Source organism: Notechis scutatus, chromosome 10 (genome assembly GCF_049901735.1).
Source record: "Notechis scutatus isolate UNSWTSFEM ecotype Mainland chromosome 10, rNotScu1.2, whole genome shotgun sequence".
Taxonomy (NCBI): Eukaryota; Metazoa; Chordata; class Lepidosauria; order Squamata; family Elapidae; genus Notechis; species Notechis scutatus.
The window spans coordinates 14,691,052-14,707,814 of NC_142018.1; the positions used below are offsets into that span (position 1 = coordinate 14,691,052).

General features: G+C 40.1%; 1 protein-coding gene across 5 annotated transcripts in view; it reads right to left on the bottom strand.

The window, feature by feature from the left end:
• The window catches only part of DIAPH2 (diaphanous related formin 2), a 285,202-nt gene extending 268,688 nt beyond the window's left edge, over positions 1 to 16,514 (bottom strand). For 3 of the 5 annotated variants that reach the window (XR_015750726.1, XR_015750723.1, XR_015750724.1), the window contains exon 1: positions 16,293 to 16,512. Coding sequence is in view for 1 of the 5 variants with exons in the window: in XM_087972139.1 (XP_087828265.1) it covers positions 16,293 to 16,406 (114 nt within the window). In the remaining 4 variants the exon portion in view is untranslated. Of the gene's footprint in view, positions 1 to 16,292 lie in introns of all 5 variants that reach the window. The other 2 variants (XR_015750725.1, XM_087972139.1) reach the window with 2 other exon arrangements.
• Between the last annotated feature and the right edge of the window lie 249 nt (positions 16,515 to 16,763).

Sequence of the window (16,763 nt, forward strand, 5' to 3'; positions counted from 1 at the left end):
TGCATTACTAATTAGTGAGTCCAGCCCCCACACAAAAGTTATAAGAAAGGGTATAATCTTATTTAATGAGTCATGAGTTCTACCATATGGGATGCATTCCAATTAATTCCACTAGGAGTCTCCACACCAGTAGGAACACATTGCAAAGGGATCCAGAAGCCATAACATCTGGAAACATAGAGAAGTACACTAGAAAAAGATCCACAAAAGCAAAAAGAAAAGCCACAAAGACCACAGTCTGGGACAACAAAAATGGCCCTTCGGCCCACGAAGAATATAATTTGCTTAGCCACTGCAATTGACTGGGCAAACAAAGGATCCAATTGTGGTTTTTAGGGGGTGGAAAGAGGACATGTTTAACAAAAGTGACAATGGCTTATCCCAAGCACAGTTTAACCAGAGGAGAAAAGCACATGAACCACAAACCATAAGCTTTTCTCATGCAAAAGAAAAGAGGGTTGCAAAGGACTTCACTTCAGGAGTAATTAAAATCAAGCAATTTATTCAAATAAGTAAATAAATCGCCAGAGTTCTTGTTCAGGCTGTTGCTGCTGAAGTGCAGGGTTTTTCTTTATTCTGAATTTAAAATAAACTGGATTTCTTAAGCAAGTTTCATTGATAATGTGCCATTCGAGTCCATGTCGGTGCTTAAGAGACCACAGGCTGCAGATAAGATTTTCTTCAGGACAATCTGTCCTCAGCATAATTTATAAGGGCTTCTGAGGTCTATTGTTTCCATTAATTGTCCCCCAAAAAAACTGCCATCAAAGAAGAGACAATTTCAATCTTCTTCTATATATAAATACCCCTCACGGATCATCACAAAATCTCCAGAACCGTAAAGCCTACAAACTTGAAATTTGGCACATAATGTTCCTCTTGGCTTCTAGGTGCTCACTAAGAAAGGATTTTTCGAAATGACCATCACAGCATTAGTATTTTGTATATTATTAGTATTAACACGCTCTGATGCTAAGGAGTTCTACTCCCCCTTCCTACCTGAAAAAAAAATCTCTTCCAAATGCAAAACACAAGCAGAGGAGAGTTTTAGTTTCACTGTAGCAAGCAGCTTTAGTACAGAACAGTTGAGCTAAGCCACACCCAAACTCCTTGCTGTCTCCCTCTTGCTCACGCAGCAAATACTGTTTCGGTTTCCAAACACTCCTCAACTCTCTCACACACTGACAGGACGCTAGCTAGATGAATACTGATGGATGCAGGTAGACAGAGGCAGATTTTTTTTCCCCTTATTTTCCTCCCCAAAAACTAAGTCTGACCACACGGTTTTGTAGCGAAGCACAGGTATCAAGCTAGTTTTTTTTTTAATATTTCTGCATAAGAAAGAAGTCTAGGAAGTCAAGTTGGCATGCTGGTTAAGGTACCAGGCTAGAAATTTGGGAGACCGTGAGTTCTAGTCCTGCTTTAGGCATGAAGCCAACTGGGTGGCTTTGGGCCAATCAATCGCTCTGGGCCCTAAAGAGGAAGCAATGGCACACACTTCTGAAAACCCGCCGAGAAAACTACAGGAACTAAGTCCAGGAAAACGTCAGGAATCAACAATGACTCACACACACACATTCAGACACACATACAGAAGGGCTATACAAGATCTGCCACAATCTGCAGGCATTTTGCCATGTTACTGAAAACAGCCTAATTTTTCTTTTCCTGATTTAATCAGTTAAATGTTTTCCCTTGCGCACAATGTAGTACAAATAGCCACTTTTGTCTGTTACTAATGCTGAAATGATTTTGTATGAATCTTTGTTTTCCTTGAAGAATAAACATAATTTGGAGGTTCCTAATAAAGTAGAAAAGATTTTAACCATGGTATTTCTATCTATCTATCTATCTATCTATCTATCTATCTATCTATCATCTATCTATCTATCTATCTATCTGTCCATCCATCCATCCATCCATCCATTCATTTCCTTTTCCTTCCTTCCTTCCTTCCTTCCTTCCTTCTTTCTTCCTTCCTTCCTTCCTTCCTTCCTTCCTTCCTTCCTTCCTTCCTTCCTTCCTTCCTTCCTTTCTTTCTTTCTTTCTTTCCAATATCAATTGCAATTTTGCTCATTCAGTACCCAGTAATATTGTCATTCACATGAGGAACGCATCGTGTTGTGTAGTACCGACAATAATCTTCTGCAAAGAGGAAATAAACAAATAAAAATGGCATGTTGAATTTTAGTTTTGATGGTGTTAAACAAGTAAAATACCCTGGTGATTATTAGCTGTTCCCATACGTTGCTACTAGCAGCCATATTTGGGTTAATTGACCAAGAATAATGGGTAGATCTTTTTTTTTTCTTTTTTTCTTTTCATCACAAATTTGAGGAAGGGAGAAATGCAAGACCTTATGCTTGTGGGGAAAAGATACGACGTGCAACCTCTGTTAAGCATCTGGAGCACAAATTTCTATTCTTTAGTAATCTAGCATGTGATGCTATTAGATTACTACATGTAGTAATCACTTGTGGATTACTTACGCTTTCAAAAGCCAGTTCTTTCAAGGACAACCTGAGATGATCTAATCCCCAATAATGTATTTTGGCCTTTAAGTAAGTTTCCTCACCTTTAGCTTGGTATTTATCATTGCCGTCTTTTCTTATCCTTTCATCAGGTTGTTTTAAGCTCTCCTTTGGAAGCCACCTAAAATTACTTACGTGGTTGAGATTATTGTGCTTTTTTATTATTTCTATGCTATCTTTTAAAACCTACCTAGAATTGCTTCAATGCTTGAAGCAGCATCCAAGGGAATAGGTGGATAAATAAATATATAAATGCAGGAGCAGACCAGCTGCCTGTCAAGAGTAGATTCAACTCCATTAATTTCTATATTTATGACTCATCTGAGCACTGCAAAGTAGACTAAGACACTAATTAACCCAACCAAAACTCACTTACAGGTAGTCCTCGCCTTACGGAAACAACTGAGACCCAAATTTATGTTGCTAAGTGAGACTTGCCCCTTTTACAACCTGCCACAGTTGTTAAGTAACATGGTTGTTAAGAGAATCTGGCCTCTCCGTTGACTTCACTTGTCAGAAGGTCACAAATTCTGACCATATGACCCTGGGACACCTTGCAACCTGTCGTAAGAATGAGTCGTTTGCCGAGCACATGAATTTTGATCACATGACCACCATTGGTTGTAAATCTGAAAAATGGTCATCAGTCATTTTTGCAGTGCCATCGTAACTTTAAGGTAAAGGTTCCCCTCGCACATATGATGTGCTAGTCGTTTCCGGCTCTAGGGGGCGGTCCTCATCTCTGTAACAAAACCAAAGAGCCAGCGCTATCCGAAGATGTCTCCGTGGTCATGTGGCCGGCATGGCTAAATGCTGAAGGTGCACGGAAGGCTGTTCCCTTCCCACCGAAGAGTCCCTATTTTTCCACTTGCATCTTTTACCTGCTTTCGAACTGCTAGGTTGGCAGAAGCTGGGACAAGTCACGGGAGCTCACTCCATTATGTGGCGCTAGGGATTCAAACCGTCGAACTGCCGACTTTTCTGATCGACAAGCTCGGCGTCCTACCACTGAGCCACTGTAACTTTAACAGGTCACTAAACGAACCTCCTCAAAAGTCAAGGACTATCTGTAGATCTGGCTCTTGAATGCCTCAATTCTTATTCCGTGGCAAGGAATAGGACTGTATTAAGCTACAAGCTATATTCATTACTAGGTAACGATTGTCAGAAAAAGCAATTTTATACTGAGGCAACTTAAACTTTATATTGGTTCAATCTCTTCAAATATTTTCCACTTTTGCTGAAACATTTCAAGAAGCAACTTTGGTCTACTTTATTTTAAACAATTTTGAGTACGAAGCAAACTAAATAGCAGGCTTACACATCAAATTCCAAAACCTGCCAAAGGGTGTGTGTGTGTGTAATCTAATAAGCAAGCAGAATTACCCTCCATCTCACTGGATCCTTGAAGTTATTTCTATCCAGAATCATCTCACATTTTTGTTGCTTTTCCAATAGGCTCTCGAGTGAACATGAGCCACTATATAGCCAATCAAAAATGAAATATGGAATAACAAATTTGGATCACTATTAATGCTTTTATTGAGGTCAGCGGTCGTTGGTTTCTTACAGACAGAGCAGTAGGAGGTGAATTATTTCTTCTGTGCTTTTTAAACTTCAGTATAAAACATTTTTATTATACTACTTCAAGATTGGGTACTGAGTAAGGCATAATGCTGTCTTTTTAACGGTGGCCTATCCATTGCCTGAATCAATATAGATTTATAGTTAGTATAACTATATTTACAGTTAGTATACTGCAATGGCCCAGCTAATTAGTCTGTTAAATCGTTAACAAACCATGGATTATTATGTTGTATGAACCTGGCTCTCAAATACTGTATTTTATGCTCTGACTCAATTCATTATCTTTTCAGAATATCACTGAAGTAAATCAATTGTTAGTGTTACAGAGCTCAAGATATATAACAGGGGACTTTCTAATTTGTTTGAATATCTACTTAAGTCCATAAGGCCGTAGTTTTATGTGCTTTACTGCACTGTCATTTTGTAATACATAAATTTCCAAAAATATATTGAGAAATTTTCACTGGAAATACAGATCTACGTCACATGCATTCATACTAATACCAAGCCAATCAAAGAATGTATTGCTGAAATGTTTTTTTGAAAGTCTGAGTTCATTCAAATGTATTCCAAACACATGGATTAGATTGTAGTACTTATTGTATGCTATCTTTATTGCTAAATATGATAAATTAGGACATTCTGATATGGCATAACAATCTCTTCTACTGATTTGGATGTGTGAAGTTTTAATTGGGGGAAGAAACCCATACAGTATATATAGAAACACATACAAAGCTGTGTCTATCCTGGTTTCTGAAGGCCTCAAGACCATGGCTAGTGATATGATTTATACTGATGCTAGATCTTAAAAATGAGGATATGGCCCTCTTTAAAAAGTGAAATCTGTATAATGCCCCCTTTTCCCCCAAGAATTTTTTTTGTTTTTTTAAAAAAGGCTGCCCCCAATTTTTTTGTGTGTTTGCAAAATTTTGGAGCTTTGCTAACCACCTTTGCAAGTCAGAATCTAAGATTTAAATCAGGGGGTTTCAAATGGCTGGATTGTTGGGGATTTAAAGTCCACAAGTCTTAAAATGGCCAGGTTTGGAAATTTTAAAGCAATGCCCAGTTCACCAAATAAGTAGCAAACCAAACCAATTTTATTTAGCAATTGGCTACAAATTACTGTTGGCTACAATTTATTATTGGTTACAATTATTGGCATGCAAACAACACAGGAATCTGGTGAAATGAAACAATTGTATTTATAAACAAATCTCCCTGAAAGACCCAGAATGGAAAAAAAAGATCTTGCAGAGTAATTCTTGGCTATTACACAATGTTGAATCATGATTATGGTTTATGTACAAGACAAAATAATGACTATTAGCAATATGAACTCTTTTATCCAGACGCAATATTCATTATTGGTAAACTCCATACATTGCCTTTAGAAAGTTAGCACTATAAAGCCTCTCAATTATTTTCAACACAACGTTATTCATGTGAGAGGGAGAGAAATGAAAGGTGCGGAAATTATGTTGACATTGTGGAATCATGAAAACTTTGCTATTCTAAACTGAGATCTTGCGTAATTCATCAAACTTTCCCCTATTTTAGGTGGATGCCAGTTTCAGTTCCCTTGTTCCTTAGTTTCTCAATCTTATCAGAACAACAGAGATTCTGCATGTCAGAAATTCCATAATTTAGAATAAAATATCTCCAATCCTCACATCACAGTCATGATGAATTGTTCAGTGAAATAGCACTTATGGGGCCTTGAGGCATCTTTCAATGTCCTATTTGTTTCTTCAATATGTTGCTCTGATCAACACATTCACTTTCCATTTTGAAGGTTTATTAGGTTTAAAGTCTCTTTGCAGTTTTGGCACACTCAAGTCAGCCTAATCTCACCCACACTTTCTCTGCTTTTAAAAGACAAGTTTAGCTAGACATTTCAAGATCATTAATGTGATCTTAATGTACTGTATTTGTAGATATTACTTTTTTTTTTTTTTGGCCCTGTTTTAAAATGTAAACTGAACTGAGCATTCAGCATAAAAACCCGAATAAATGAATTCCTAAATAATATTTTGGTACAGACCTTGTTCCATGCTGTTTTCAAGATTAATTACCGAGCATAAAAATAACTTGATGATTCAACTACACAGGTGTAAACAGAGGTGTGTCTACTCATCTGTTTATGAATGACGTAACCAAAGCTGATGTCCCCAATCAGTGGTTTTAGTTCTAAAATGTTTGCACATCAAAACAAGAAAATGAAAATAATGTCTGTCAGAAGCATAGAGCTCAATCACAAGCACTATTTAATGCGTAAATACACTGCCTAGTGCTGCTTCAGTCAACCATTATTTGGAATTAGAAAATGCTTAATTGTGCAATTTCCATAAAAGCTCTGAAGCCAAAGGGGACTTCTAACACTTCCACCTTATCTGTGAAGCCATACTACCAATGTGAGTCACATTACAATGTATTTCCAGCATGAAACCTTCAATTATTATATAATTCTATAAATATGTTCAGAAATAATGCCACTAATGTGTTGAGAAAAAGAGGAGCATAAGGGGAAATGCGTAACTTTTAAATCAACGGAATTAACCACAAGCGGTTTACTGAAAAACTTCCACACTCACTCTATATACCTATTTGCCATGGGACTATTTATCAAACTGAAGCTGTAAACTGAAATCTGGAGACAAATGCATACATAAATTCCAAACCAAGATAAAGAATATTTAAAGGAGGCCATATAAACAGCATCCAAGCAATAAAACTATGACTAATAATCCTTTAGATGTTTTCCTTGGGGAAGTTGTCATACCAAAGTCAACACAGTGGAATTCAAGGCATGTATTATAAGCACATTGCTTTAATTCCTGTGCTGGGAAAAGATTTAGACCTACAGATTTGATAAATCTGTTTGATTTTGATTGAAAACATATGCATTTTATTCCCTCGCTGAATGCACATTCTACCTTTCCTCATGGCATCCCTATAGTATAATCTTGTGAGGTTGGTTGGACTGAGAAAGCATGACTAGCCGGAAGCTGCCCAATGTTGAACCAGAACTTGAATCTAACGCTGAATGGATGAGTCAACGGAGTTATTGAGTTTACTGAATATATTGTCAGGCACAAAAAATCAGAATTACACACACTTGAGTTCCAGTTGAATTGATTTATTGCTCAAGTCTTTACGCAAGAATCTGTGTATCAACTAATGGTCAGCATTAAATCAGCACTAGATTAGAGTTAACAAAATTGAAGAGTCCAACCGCTTATGGGAAAGTAACAACTCCAGGCTGGTTACTCTCTTGACTCCTCCCTCAGGCTCTGCCTATCCTTCTCCAACACATACTTTGCTTTAAGCCCTTGAGTAAGTATCCAAAGGAATTAAACAGCTATTCTAGAACGGTTGAGAAACTGGATCCTGGAGAAAGGGCAAAAAAGAACTTGCTTGAAAGAATTACTAATGGCAAATACATACCATTTTTCTTTTTGAACCAAAGCATGCTGACCTATAGGGAGACTGATTTATACTGTCATCATATACTGGCCCAAGATCTGCTGCCGAAAAGAATTATTAATGTTTGAGACAAAAAGGTAAGATTAGAACTAGGTTAACAACAAATTACTCAACTGTAAGCAGAGAAGATCACTGTGAAGATAATAAGTTTTGGACATTGCAAAATTAAATTGGGATGTATGTTCGAAAAAGTGTCCAATTATTTTGGAGAGATAGTAGGCTCATCTTTTTATTTTTAAAGAAGGTGCTAATAGCTGCTTTTTTGTTCCAAAATAATTGGTAGATCTGAAGTTGTGTGGTCATTTTGTGTCTCTTCCCAAGATGATGGTTGTGCCTAAGATATGTGCTATCCATGTGGCAACCAACAGAGGAAGAAGGAAGCAAGAAAGAGCTTCCCACTCGTATCTGAGCTATATCTGTGCAAAGTGACAGGTTAAAAGATTGCCAAACTTAGAAAATTAGTTTATTGAATTACCACCCCACTAAATTATGTGCAAGGCAGTTGCCAAGACAACTTCCTCAGTTACATGGCCAAAAATAAATATGACAAACTTTCTCCTGAAGCATATTTCTTGCATTTCTAAACTGAAATGAATTCAGTTATTAAAACAACAAAGGCCAACTCTTGGAAAACCAGTTTAGAACATTTCAAAATCTTGGTGCTATAAAATCAATATGTCTATGGCCTACAACTGGTTCATCAGAGACTAAAATCTAAGAAAGGCTTCCTTAGCTCGGCAGAAGACTCTGAAGAATATAAAAGCAGAGAGGACCTATGGAACAGCTACAAAGAACCAACACTGGATGGAACTGATGGAGGAGCTGGCGCCTGGGTCTGGGGAAAACTTGGAAGTATGGAAATCATGGAATAGACCATGCAACAAGATCCAGAGAGACTCTGAACATACTATCCCATGGCTTCCGCCCTTTGAAATTGTAGTGACATGCAGACAACAACAGATAGTTATATCTGTCCCTGATCACTGCACACTTGAGGACCTCATGGCAGCATGACAAAACACAAAACGCAGCTGCTAGTTTCTGGGCGAGACCTGCTTAAATTATAAAGGAGAATATTTGTAGCTCAGGGTTGACATGAGGGGTCGTTGGTGCTCTCTGAGCTTGGTTGCTTTCTTGCAGACATTTCATGACCAAACTAGGTAACCTCATCAGAGCAGGAATTGAGTGAGGTTGAGGAGGAGGAGGAGGAGGAGGAGGAGGAGGAGGAGGAGGAGGAGGAGGAGGAGGAGGAGGAGGAGGAGGAGGAGGAGGAGGAGGAGACAACTATGGGGTCCTTGGTGCTCTCTGAGTTTGGTTGTTTTCTTGCAGACATTTCATGACCAAACTAGGTAACATCAACAGTGCTGTTGAAAGTTACCTAGTTTGGGTAATGTAACGTCTGCAAGGGAACAACCAAGCTCAAAGAGCACCAAGGACCCCTCTCTTTAACTTGTACATATCTTAATCTTGTGGTGTGCATTTTAAATGTTATGTCATATAGCATTGCCTTATTTTAATTGTGATGCTTCTGACATGGTTTTAAACAAACAATGTTCTGTCAATCAACAAGATTTAGCTGCTTGGCTTTCTCAATGCTCACACCCAAAACTTAAAAAACATAAAGATGCTTCCAAGGTGAGTTTGCCTTTCCATGATGACATACATGAAACTTTCTTGGGAGTGTTTTGTGAGCATTGTGCTGCTGCTTTCTTCCAAGATATGAGGGTTTTTTCTCCCTAATTTCCCAGTCAAGCCCACAGTTCTAAGTTTCCCTAGCAGGGCCCCAATGAACGGCTGTAAGTAGGGGATTACCTTTATGCTGATCAAAAATATGGCAAATTACCAAACTACATCCAGCAGTGATTGTAAACATGCCACTGTTTATTTGGCTGATAATTCTATTGTTGTCGTGTCCTGCATTTATTATTACTGAGGATTTTATCTAGGTTATAGAACTATTCTGCATTATTGTTTATTTTCCCATTACAGTTTTATGTTATTCCATTGATGTATGCATGGCTGGAGGAATGGAATTATTGGGAAGTTTAAAAGGATAATAAATAATGATGAAAGTAGTTTTAAAAAAATAGGCTACTGACTTTTCTTATTTCTGGCATAATATTCTTCCACAGCATCTGGGAAGAGAAGCTGAAGATGAACCACCAAGGCCCATCACCTACCGCCAAGAATGAAGAGGCACCAAACTCAAATGTTCGTTGCTTATTAAGAAAAATGTATATGGCTGCCCAGCTCACTCATTGTAAGTTTATCTCATAAAGATAAAACCCAATAGAAAAACTAATAAACTCACATCATCCTAGTGATGACAATCAACTGAACATTTGAGGGGGCTCTGTATCATCCTGGGGTCTTTTAAAAGTATCAAAGTGGGGGCCCATCTTATTTATGCAGGGATGATGTTCAATAGGGATGGGGCCATCAAAGACAAGGCCCTTCTTCTTAATCCCACTAGATGGACCTCCTTAAAAAGGGGGACCTATAACATACCCTGCCTCTCTATTCTGGGAGGCTGCTTTAATTCAAATGTAGATTATAGGTAGCTTTACGTAATTGATTGTGGGAAGATTGTAAAGGGATGGAAAGAAGATTAAAAGGTAAAGGTTCCCCTCACACATACGTTCTAGTCGTTTCTGGTTCTAGGGGGTGGTGCTCATCTCCGTTACGAAGCCAAAGAGCCAACGCTGTCCGAAGATGTCTCCGTGGTCATGTGGCTGGCATGACTAAACACCAAAGGCACACAGAACGCTGTTACCTTCCCATCAAAGTTGTCCCTATTTTTCTATTTGCATTTTTATGTGCTTTTGAACTGCTAGGTTGTCAGAAGCTGGGACAAGTAATGGGAGCTCACTCCATTATGCGGCGCTAGGGATTCGAACCGCCGAACTGCCCACCTTTCTGATCGACCAGCTCAGCATCTTAGTCAGAGCCTATGCATCCCATTTAAAAAAAAATCAAACAAGAGAGAACATGAGTTTGTTGGTAGCTTATCTCATAAAGAACAACGTAGTCCAGGAAACCTCACTGTAAACAAGGGTGGAAAATTCCTCTCACTGTTTCCTAGGTTTTGTAGTTACCTCCAGTTTAGAAGTACCAGTAAATATACGTTAGTGAAATGTGTGTATTTCTCGATCTTGCCCATCTCTTTGTGTTACATCCTAAGAGTTTGTATCAAGTTACATGCAAAACTTTCCCACTGATAGCACTGAACCACAGATGCTCGTTTAAAAAAAAATGTAATCCAAGACCACAGCCAAGAATCCAAAGCTTTCTCACAAAATAAAATCAAAAATAGGGTCCCTCAATCCATGACCTAGGTGTACAAATCCCTCCCCTTTCTTGCCACTCAAGACCATCCCTTTTCCTGAAACTTGAATCATTCGTTCCATGCAGCCTGTATTATCTATTTTGTTTACAATTAGCTTTCCCATCCAACACACTGCAATCAAAACTGATAGCCATAGAAACACAACAAAGAAAATACAATGAAAATACATGACTAAAAGAGACACTGCACGGGCTAATTCAAGGAAGTATATCTGGCTCTAAATATCACATGTGATCCTTACATGCTGTAAGAAAGAACGCTTTTCATTAGGTATGCTCTGATTTTCAACCAATGGGAATTTTGATCTCGGGCTTTCACACCCCTCTTGGATCCTGCAACCACTGCGTTATCTGTTACCATATAGCAGGGGTCTTCAAACTTGAAAGCTTTAAGACTTGTGGACTTCAACTCCCAGAATTCATCCTCCAGTCATGTTAGCTCAGGAATTCTAGGAGTTGAAGTCCACAAGTCTTAAACTTGCCAAGTTTGAAGACCCTTGCCATATAGCATCTCTAAATATAAAACAGAGCTTATTCCTCAAAATGTACTGCCTCGGAAAAACCAGTAATCGACGGGCACAACAGGTACATAGAGATAAACAACTACTACATGCCATTCAAAAGAGACAATCAAGAAGCCAAAAAGGAAACAAAAAGACCAAAAGTCTCCCCCCACCAGCAATCAACTCTCAGATCAACAGAGAATAACACCAAGATTAACACTAGGCCAACAATCAAGAAGCAAACAATATCCCAATCAAACAACTACCAACTCAGAAAAACAAGATAATAGCGAACAATAGACTAATTAAGGAACCACTAAGACTAATTCCCACCAACAGTGCCAGAGCAAGCCACTTGTATGTAAAAAAATAAGAGCAAACCCCACTCCCTTCTAGCAATGATGATGTTACTGTCAGGATTCCAGCAATCACCCTAATTAAATCATGCTTCTCCAGCCAAACTTCAAAAAACTTTGAAGAATTTAATTGAGGCAACATACTGGCACTGCTCTGTATAAAGCCAACTCTGGCACACGTAATTTACAGTCCCCTGTGACCCTGTTTCCTCCGCTCCCACCTGGGTGTCTCATAAAACAGATTCTCCAATTGATGAGCACGTTCACAGGGCTGGGTGTCATCAATCACATTCTCCAATTAAATACATTCGTGGGCAAAAGCTCTGGTAGGTTAGTTATAATCTTTTAAAGATAAAGAGTTGGAACGTACTTTCATTTTCAAACTGCTGCATTGTTCTTCCAGATCCCCTTCCTTTCCCCCACCCCCCGCCTTCTCCATGGCAACCACTAAAACAGGCATAGGGATGTTTTATGAGTTGACATTTACCTAGTTTGGTGATGACATGTCTACAAGAAACCAACCAAGCCCAGAGACCATCCAGGACCCCACGTATTCCTTCCACTTGAGAGTTCTTGAAATCCTACCACTAAATACAGCTACTCCTTGACGTACGACCACAACTGAGTCCAACATTTATGCTGCTAAGTGAGAAAGTTGTTAAGTGAGTTTTGCCCAATGTCACGACCTCGCTTGCCACGGCCCTTAAGTGAATCCAGCTCCCCTGTTGATTTGCTTGTCAGAAGGTTGCAAAAAGGGATCACATGACACACACACACACACACACCCTGGGGATGCTGCACCCATCATAAACATGAGACAAGCACCTGGATTTTGATCACATGACCATGAGGAATCTGTAGGGGGCCATAAATATGAGAACCGGTCATAAGTCACTTTTTTCAGCGTTGCCATAACTTTGAACAGTAAATAAATGGTAGTAAGTCAAGGACTATCTTAGCAATGGTGAGATTCAAATATTTTTACTACCGGTGCTGTGGGCGTGGCTTGGTGGGTGTGGCTTGGTGGGCATGGCAGGGGAAGGTTACTGCAAAATCTCATTTCCCTCCCCATCCCACTAACCTGCTTTCCAGCTCTGTTCTCCTGTGCAGGGCAACAAAAGAAGACCCAGCTGATCAGCTGGGACTTGGGAGGCAGAGAATAGATGGGGGCAGGGCCAACCAGAGGTGGTATTTACCGGTTCTCCAAACTACCCAAAATTTCCGTTACCAGTTCTCCACAACTGGTCAGAACCTGCTGAATATACCACCTCTGTATCTTAGCCAAAAAAAAAAAAAAAAGCATCAACACTTCCAAGACACCTATATTCTGTATTCTGGAACAAGTACCTTGCGCATTCCTACTCAGAATTAAAATTACAAAGCACCACGAAACTGTTTTTTCCCCAGCCCAATACTGTATATAATTAAGCACTCTTCATTCAGTAAATGACAGAAGCATAAAGTGTAATCAAGGATGTTCCTTCCCTCAACAGTCAACAATGGCAAACACTTCTTGCTTACTTCTATTGCCCAGTTATAAGTTCTATAGTATAAAATGATTTTATAACCCTGGTCATCTGCAGTAATGATGACTTCAAGCATGGTATGTTCTATCCAAAAAAAATAATAATAATCCTAAAATGTATAGCCTTTGGGTTTTTTTCTAATTGTTCCCCAACGCCCCAGTGTCTATTCAACGTAGTGACAAAGCTGTCTTCCGTTAACAAAACTACTGTAGATATAAAAGGGGTATCATATATCATCAATGAACTTTATGCATGGCTTATCACTTGTAGCTTTGATGTATACTGAGAACTTATGCACCAAAGACAAATTCCTTGTGTGTCCAATCACACTTGGCCAATAAAGAATTCTATTCTATTCATTTAGTTAGGGGTTTTTTTTTAACCTTGTGTTTTCTGTACAAAAGCTGAAGTCAGGACCCACAATTTCCTGCTGTTCACAATGTCACATGGGCATCTTAGTCATTACAATTTTCATTGCATTTAATAGCCTGTAATTTAAAATAGGAACTTTCTATCTACTTTGCTGTTTTAATTACAAGTTGCTTGTAGGGAAAATGAAGTTGTAGCTTTAGTTGATACATTGTGAATCACTGTTGTTACATTTGTAGCTTAAGGTAATGTATACAAATACTCAAAAGTTCAACTTGCTATTGACCAGGAATTTCATTTTCCCTAAAGATCTTGCGTATGAGATGACTTAATTGCCCTGCTATTACTTTATCCAATCGCTTGGAAAAAAAACCACAAAATATTCCAATAGGATTTATACCCAGTCTTTTCCAGACAGAAGTTCATTCTTGGATCTTTACTGTAGGGAGGGAAGAAATACAGAAATGGACCAGGGAAGTTTTTCTAAGTCTGAAAATGCTAGACAACCAAATTTGTTTGGCCTCTAACTTGTTTATCATAGCGATGGCTGCTGAGGTCATACCTTGAAAAATTGCCAACTCTACTCAAGACTTCATTAGAGATAAACATTCAAAAAAATGTTCAAGTCATAATCTGTCTGTTCTCAAAAAGTCGCAGTTTGTCAAAAAGTACACGTGCCCCTTTAATAGCAATGGGGTGGAAAACCCAGGTATCACTTTTGTGATTCTGAGATCACAGCAGTAAAAATCAGCAGTGCAACTATTAAGTGAGATGGATGCAAGGGTTAGAATGGGTTGGGCACAGCTTGCCAGATGCCAGATTTCTAAAACTCAAACACTTACACTCTTGCTTAAAACAGTAGGTTTAAAATTGGACTGAAAATGCCCAGCCCTGGTTCATCTGGCCAGAAGATCTCTTATGTCTTTCCAGACAACCAACATACTTAAGTTGGTATACCCAACCTATATATATTACCGCCCTCTAGATATTATTGAAATAATAAAACAAAGTGAATTAGAGCTTCTCTGAAAAGTCAAAACTAAGTGAAAGAAGTAGAGATCACTTTCCCAAAGTACAGGTTATGTTCAAAACATCTTATCTAAGGCTCATTTTTCACCTGTCAGAGAACCTTGACTTTTGAAGCAAGCTCAGCAGCTACACCTTTGACTACACTTTGTTATCACCAGCTTTTGTGTAAAGTACTAATAAAAGCTTGATCAGCAATGCTATGGAAAGTTCCATCTACCACAGCTGCTTCTGTTCACCAGTTATTGAAGGGCACTTCTACAGTAGCCTTCAGTATAGAAGTAATAGCAGGGCAATTAAGCAGGATGTCCACCAGATGTGTCGGACAATCTCTCTATTTTTGTAGACCAGGAAGGATAGGTGCCGAAGGCCACAAGAGCTGGGGAATACCAGTTGAGGGCACTTGTATCTACTGGGAAGAAGGAAGGAAGTGACACACGTGATCACATCAACATGCAAATGATGCAACATGTGTACAAGACCTTGTGATGCAATTAACATAATTTCATCCCCATACAATACATGTGTCAACATTCTGATCTCACTGCGACTGGTTAGAGGCAACATATCTGGAGAACACTAGAGTGAAGAAATCTCTTCCAGAAGACACAAGCACCAGGCCATGGGACAACCCAGGCTTCTCTGTAACACACACACACACACACACACACAAATGACAACAGTGAAACACACATGCTCTACTCCACAATATATGCCCCTCTCTAACTCAATCAGCCAAAAGAGCTAGGAATTACAGAAGTTTAAACTCAACTTTTCTGGAGAAGCAGAGGTTAGGAAGACTATTGGATGAATAACAACAGGAAAGAAGACCAGATAAGCTTAAATTGGTGATATTCAATCAACTGTAACTAAACCATGTTTTAGTATAATCCCCAAATTCAGGCACAAGCAACAGAGCGCCCTAACTATCCAGACAGACCTCTACATCAAAGGCCCAAAACTCATATTAGCAAACTCAAGAGACTTTTGGTCTATCTTCGTGGCTTCTGCTACCATTTCCGTGGGTTCACACAACCAGGAAGGCTTGGTTGCTTCATGCAACTAAAAAGTTCAGGTTGCTTTAAACAGGATTTCCTTTGGATTATGCACCTTAGTAACTTCTGCTACCATCTCCCTGGGTTCACACAGTCAAGAAGCCCTGGCTGTTTCATGCAACTAGAAAGTTGAGGTTGGCTCACCAGGGTTTCCCCAAGTGGCTCCTGCCATGATTTTCCTGGGTTCACACAACCAGGAAGCCCTGATTGCTTCATGCAACTAGAAAGTTGAGGTTGCTTTAACAGGATTTCCCTTGGAGTATGCACCTTAGGAACCTTCTGCTACCATTCCCCTGGGTTCACACAACCAGGAAGCTCTGGTTGCGCCTTGCAACCCTGGAAACCTGGGTTGGCTTAACCAGGATCTCCTTGGGATCATGCAAGCCGGGAAGAGCTGGGGGGACTAGCCAGGTCTTGCAAAAGGACAACTGGGCAGACTTGACCCGCTTCTCCTATAACGTCTGAACCCGCAAGCGAGTCTCCACCCCTCCCGGCCCTCTGCACTCACCAGCTTGGGTTTATTCTTACTCTCCTCCTCCGAGGGACGTCCCCCGCCGCTGCCACCTCGCCTCGGGGTACCCTTCCCCGGCGGGTCTTCCCCTCCGGCTCCCTGGCCCTCCATGCCGGCCCGGCGCCTTCCTTTTGCTGGCCGCCTTGCTCCCGGCTCGCCCGCCCCGGCTGTCAGGGCGCTCGGGAGGCGCTTCTGCGCATGCGCCAACGAGCCGGGAACGAGGCGGCGAAAAGTCAGGCATCCTCCCTATACCTCTCTGCCCAGGGCTGCGGGAGTGGGCCGCTAGGGCGCAGGCGCGGGAGCGCGCTCCAACATACACAATGTTTGGTGGTTTTTTTTTCCACCTCCTCAGCGCACGCGCGCTGTTCGGAGCCGCCGAAGCCGCCCCGTTGGGCCGCTGCCCTCACTTCAAGGTTGGGCAAGGGGGACCCGGAAGCGCCTGTGAAGATAGGGCGCCAGAAAGGAAAG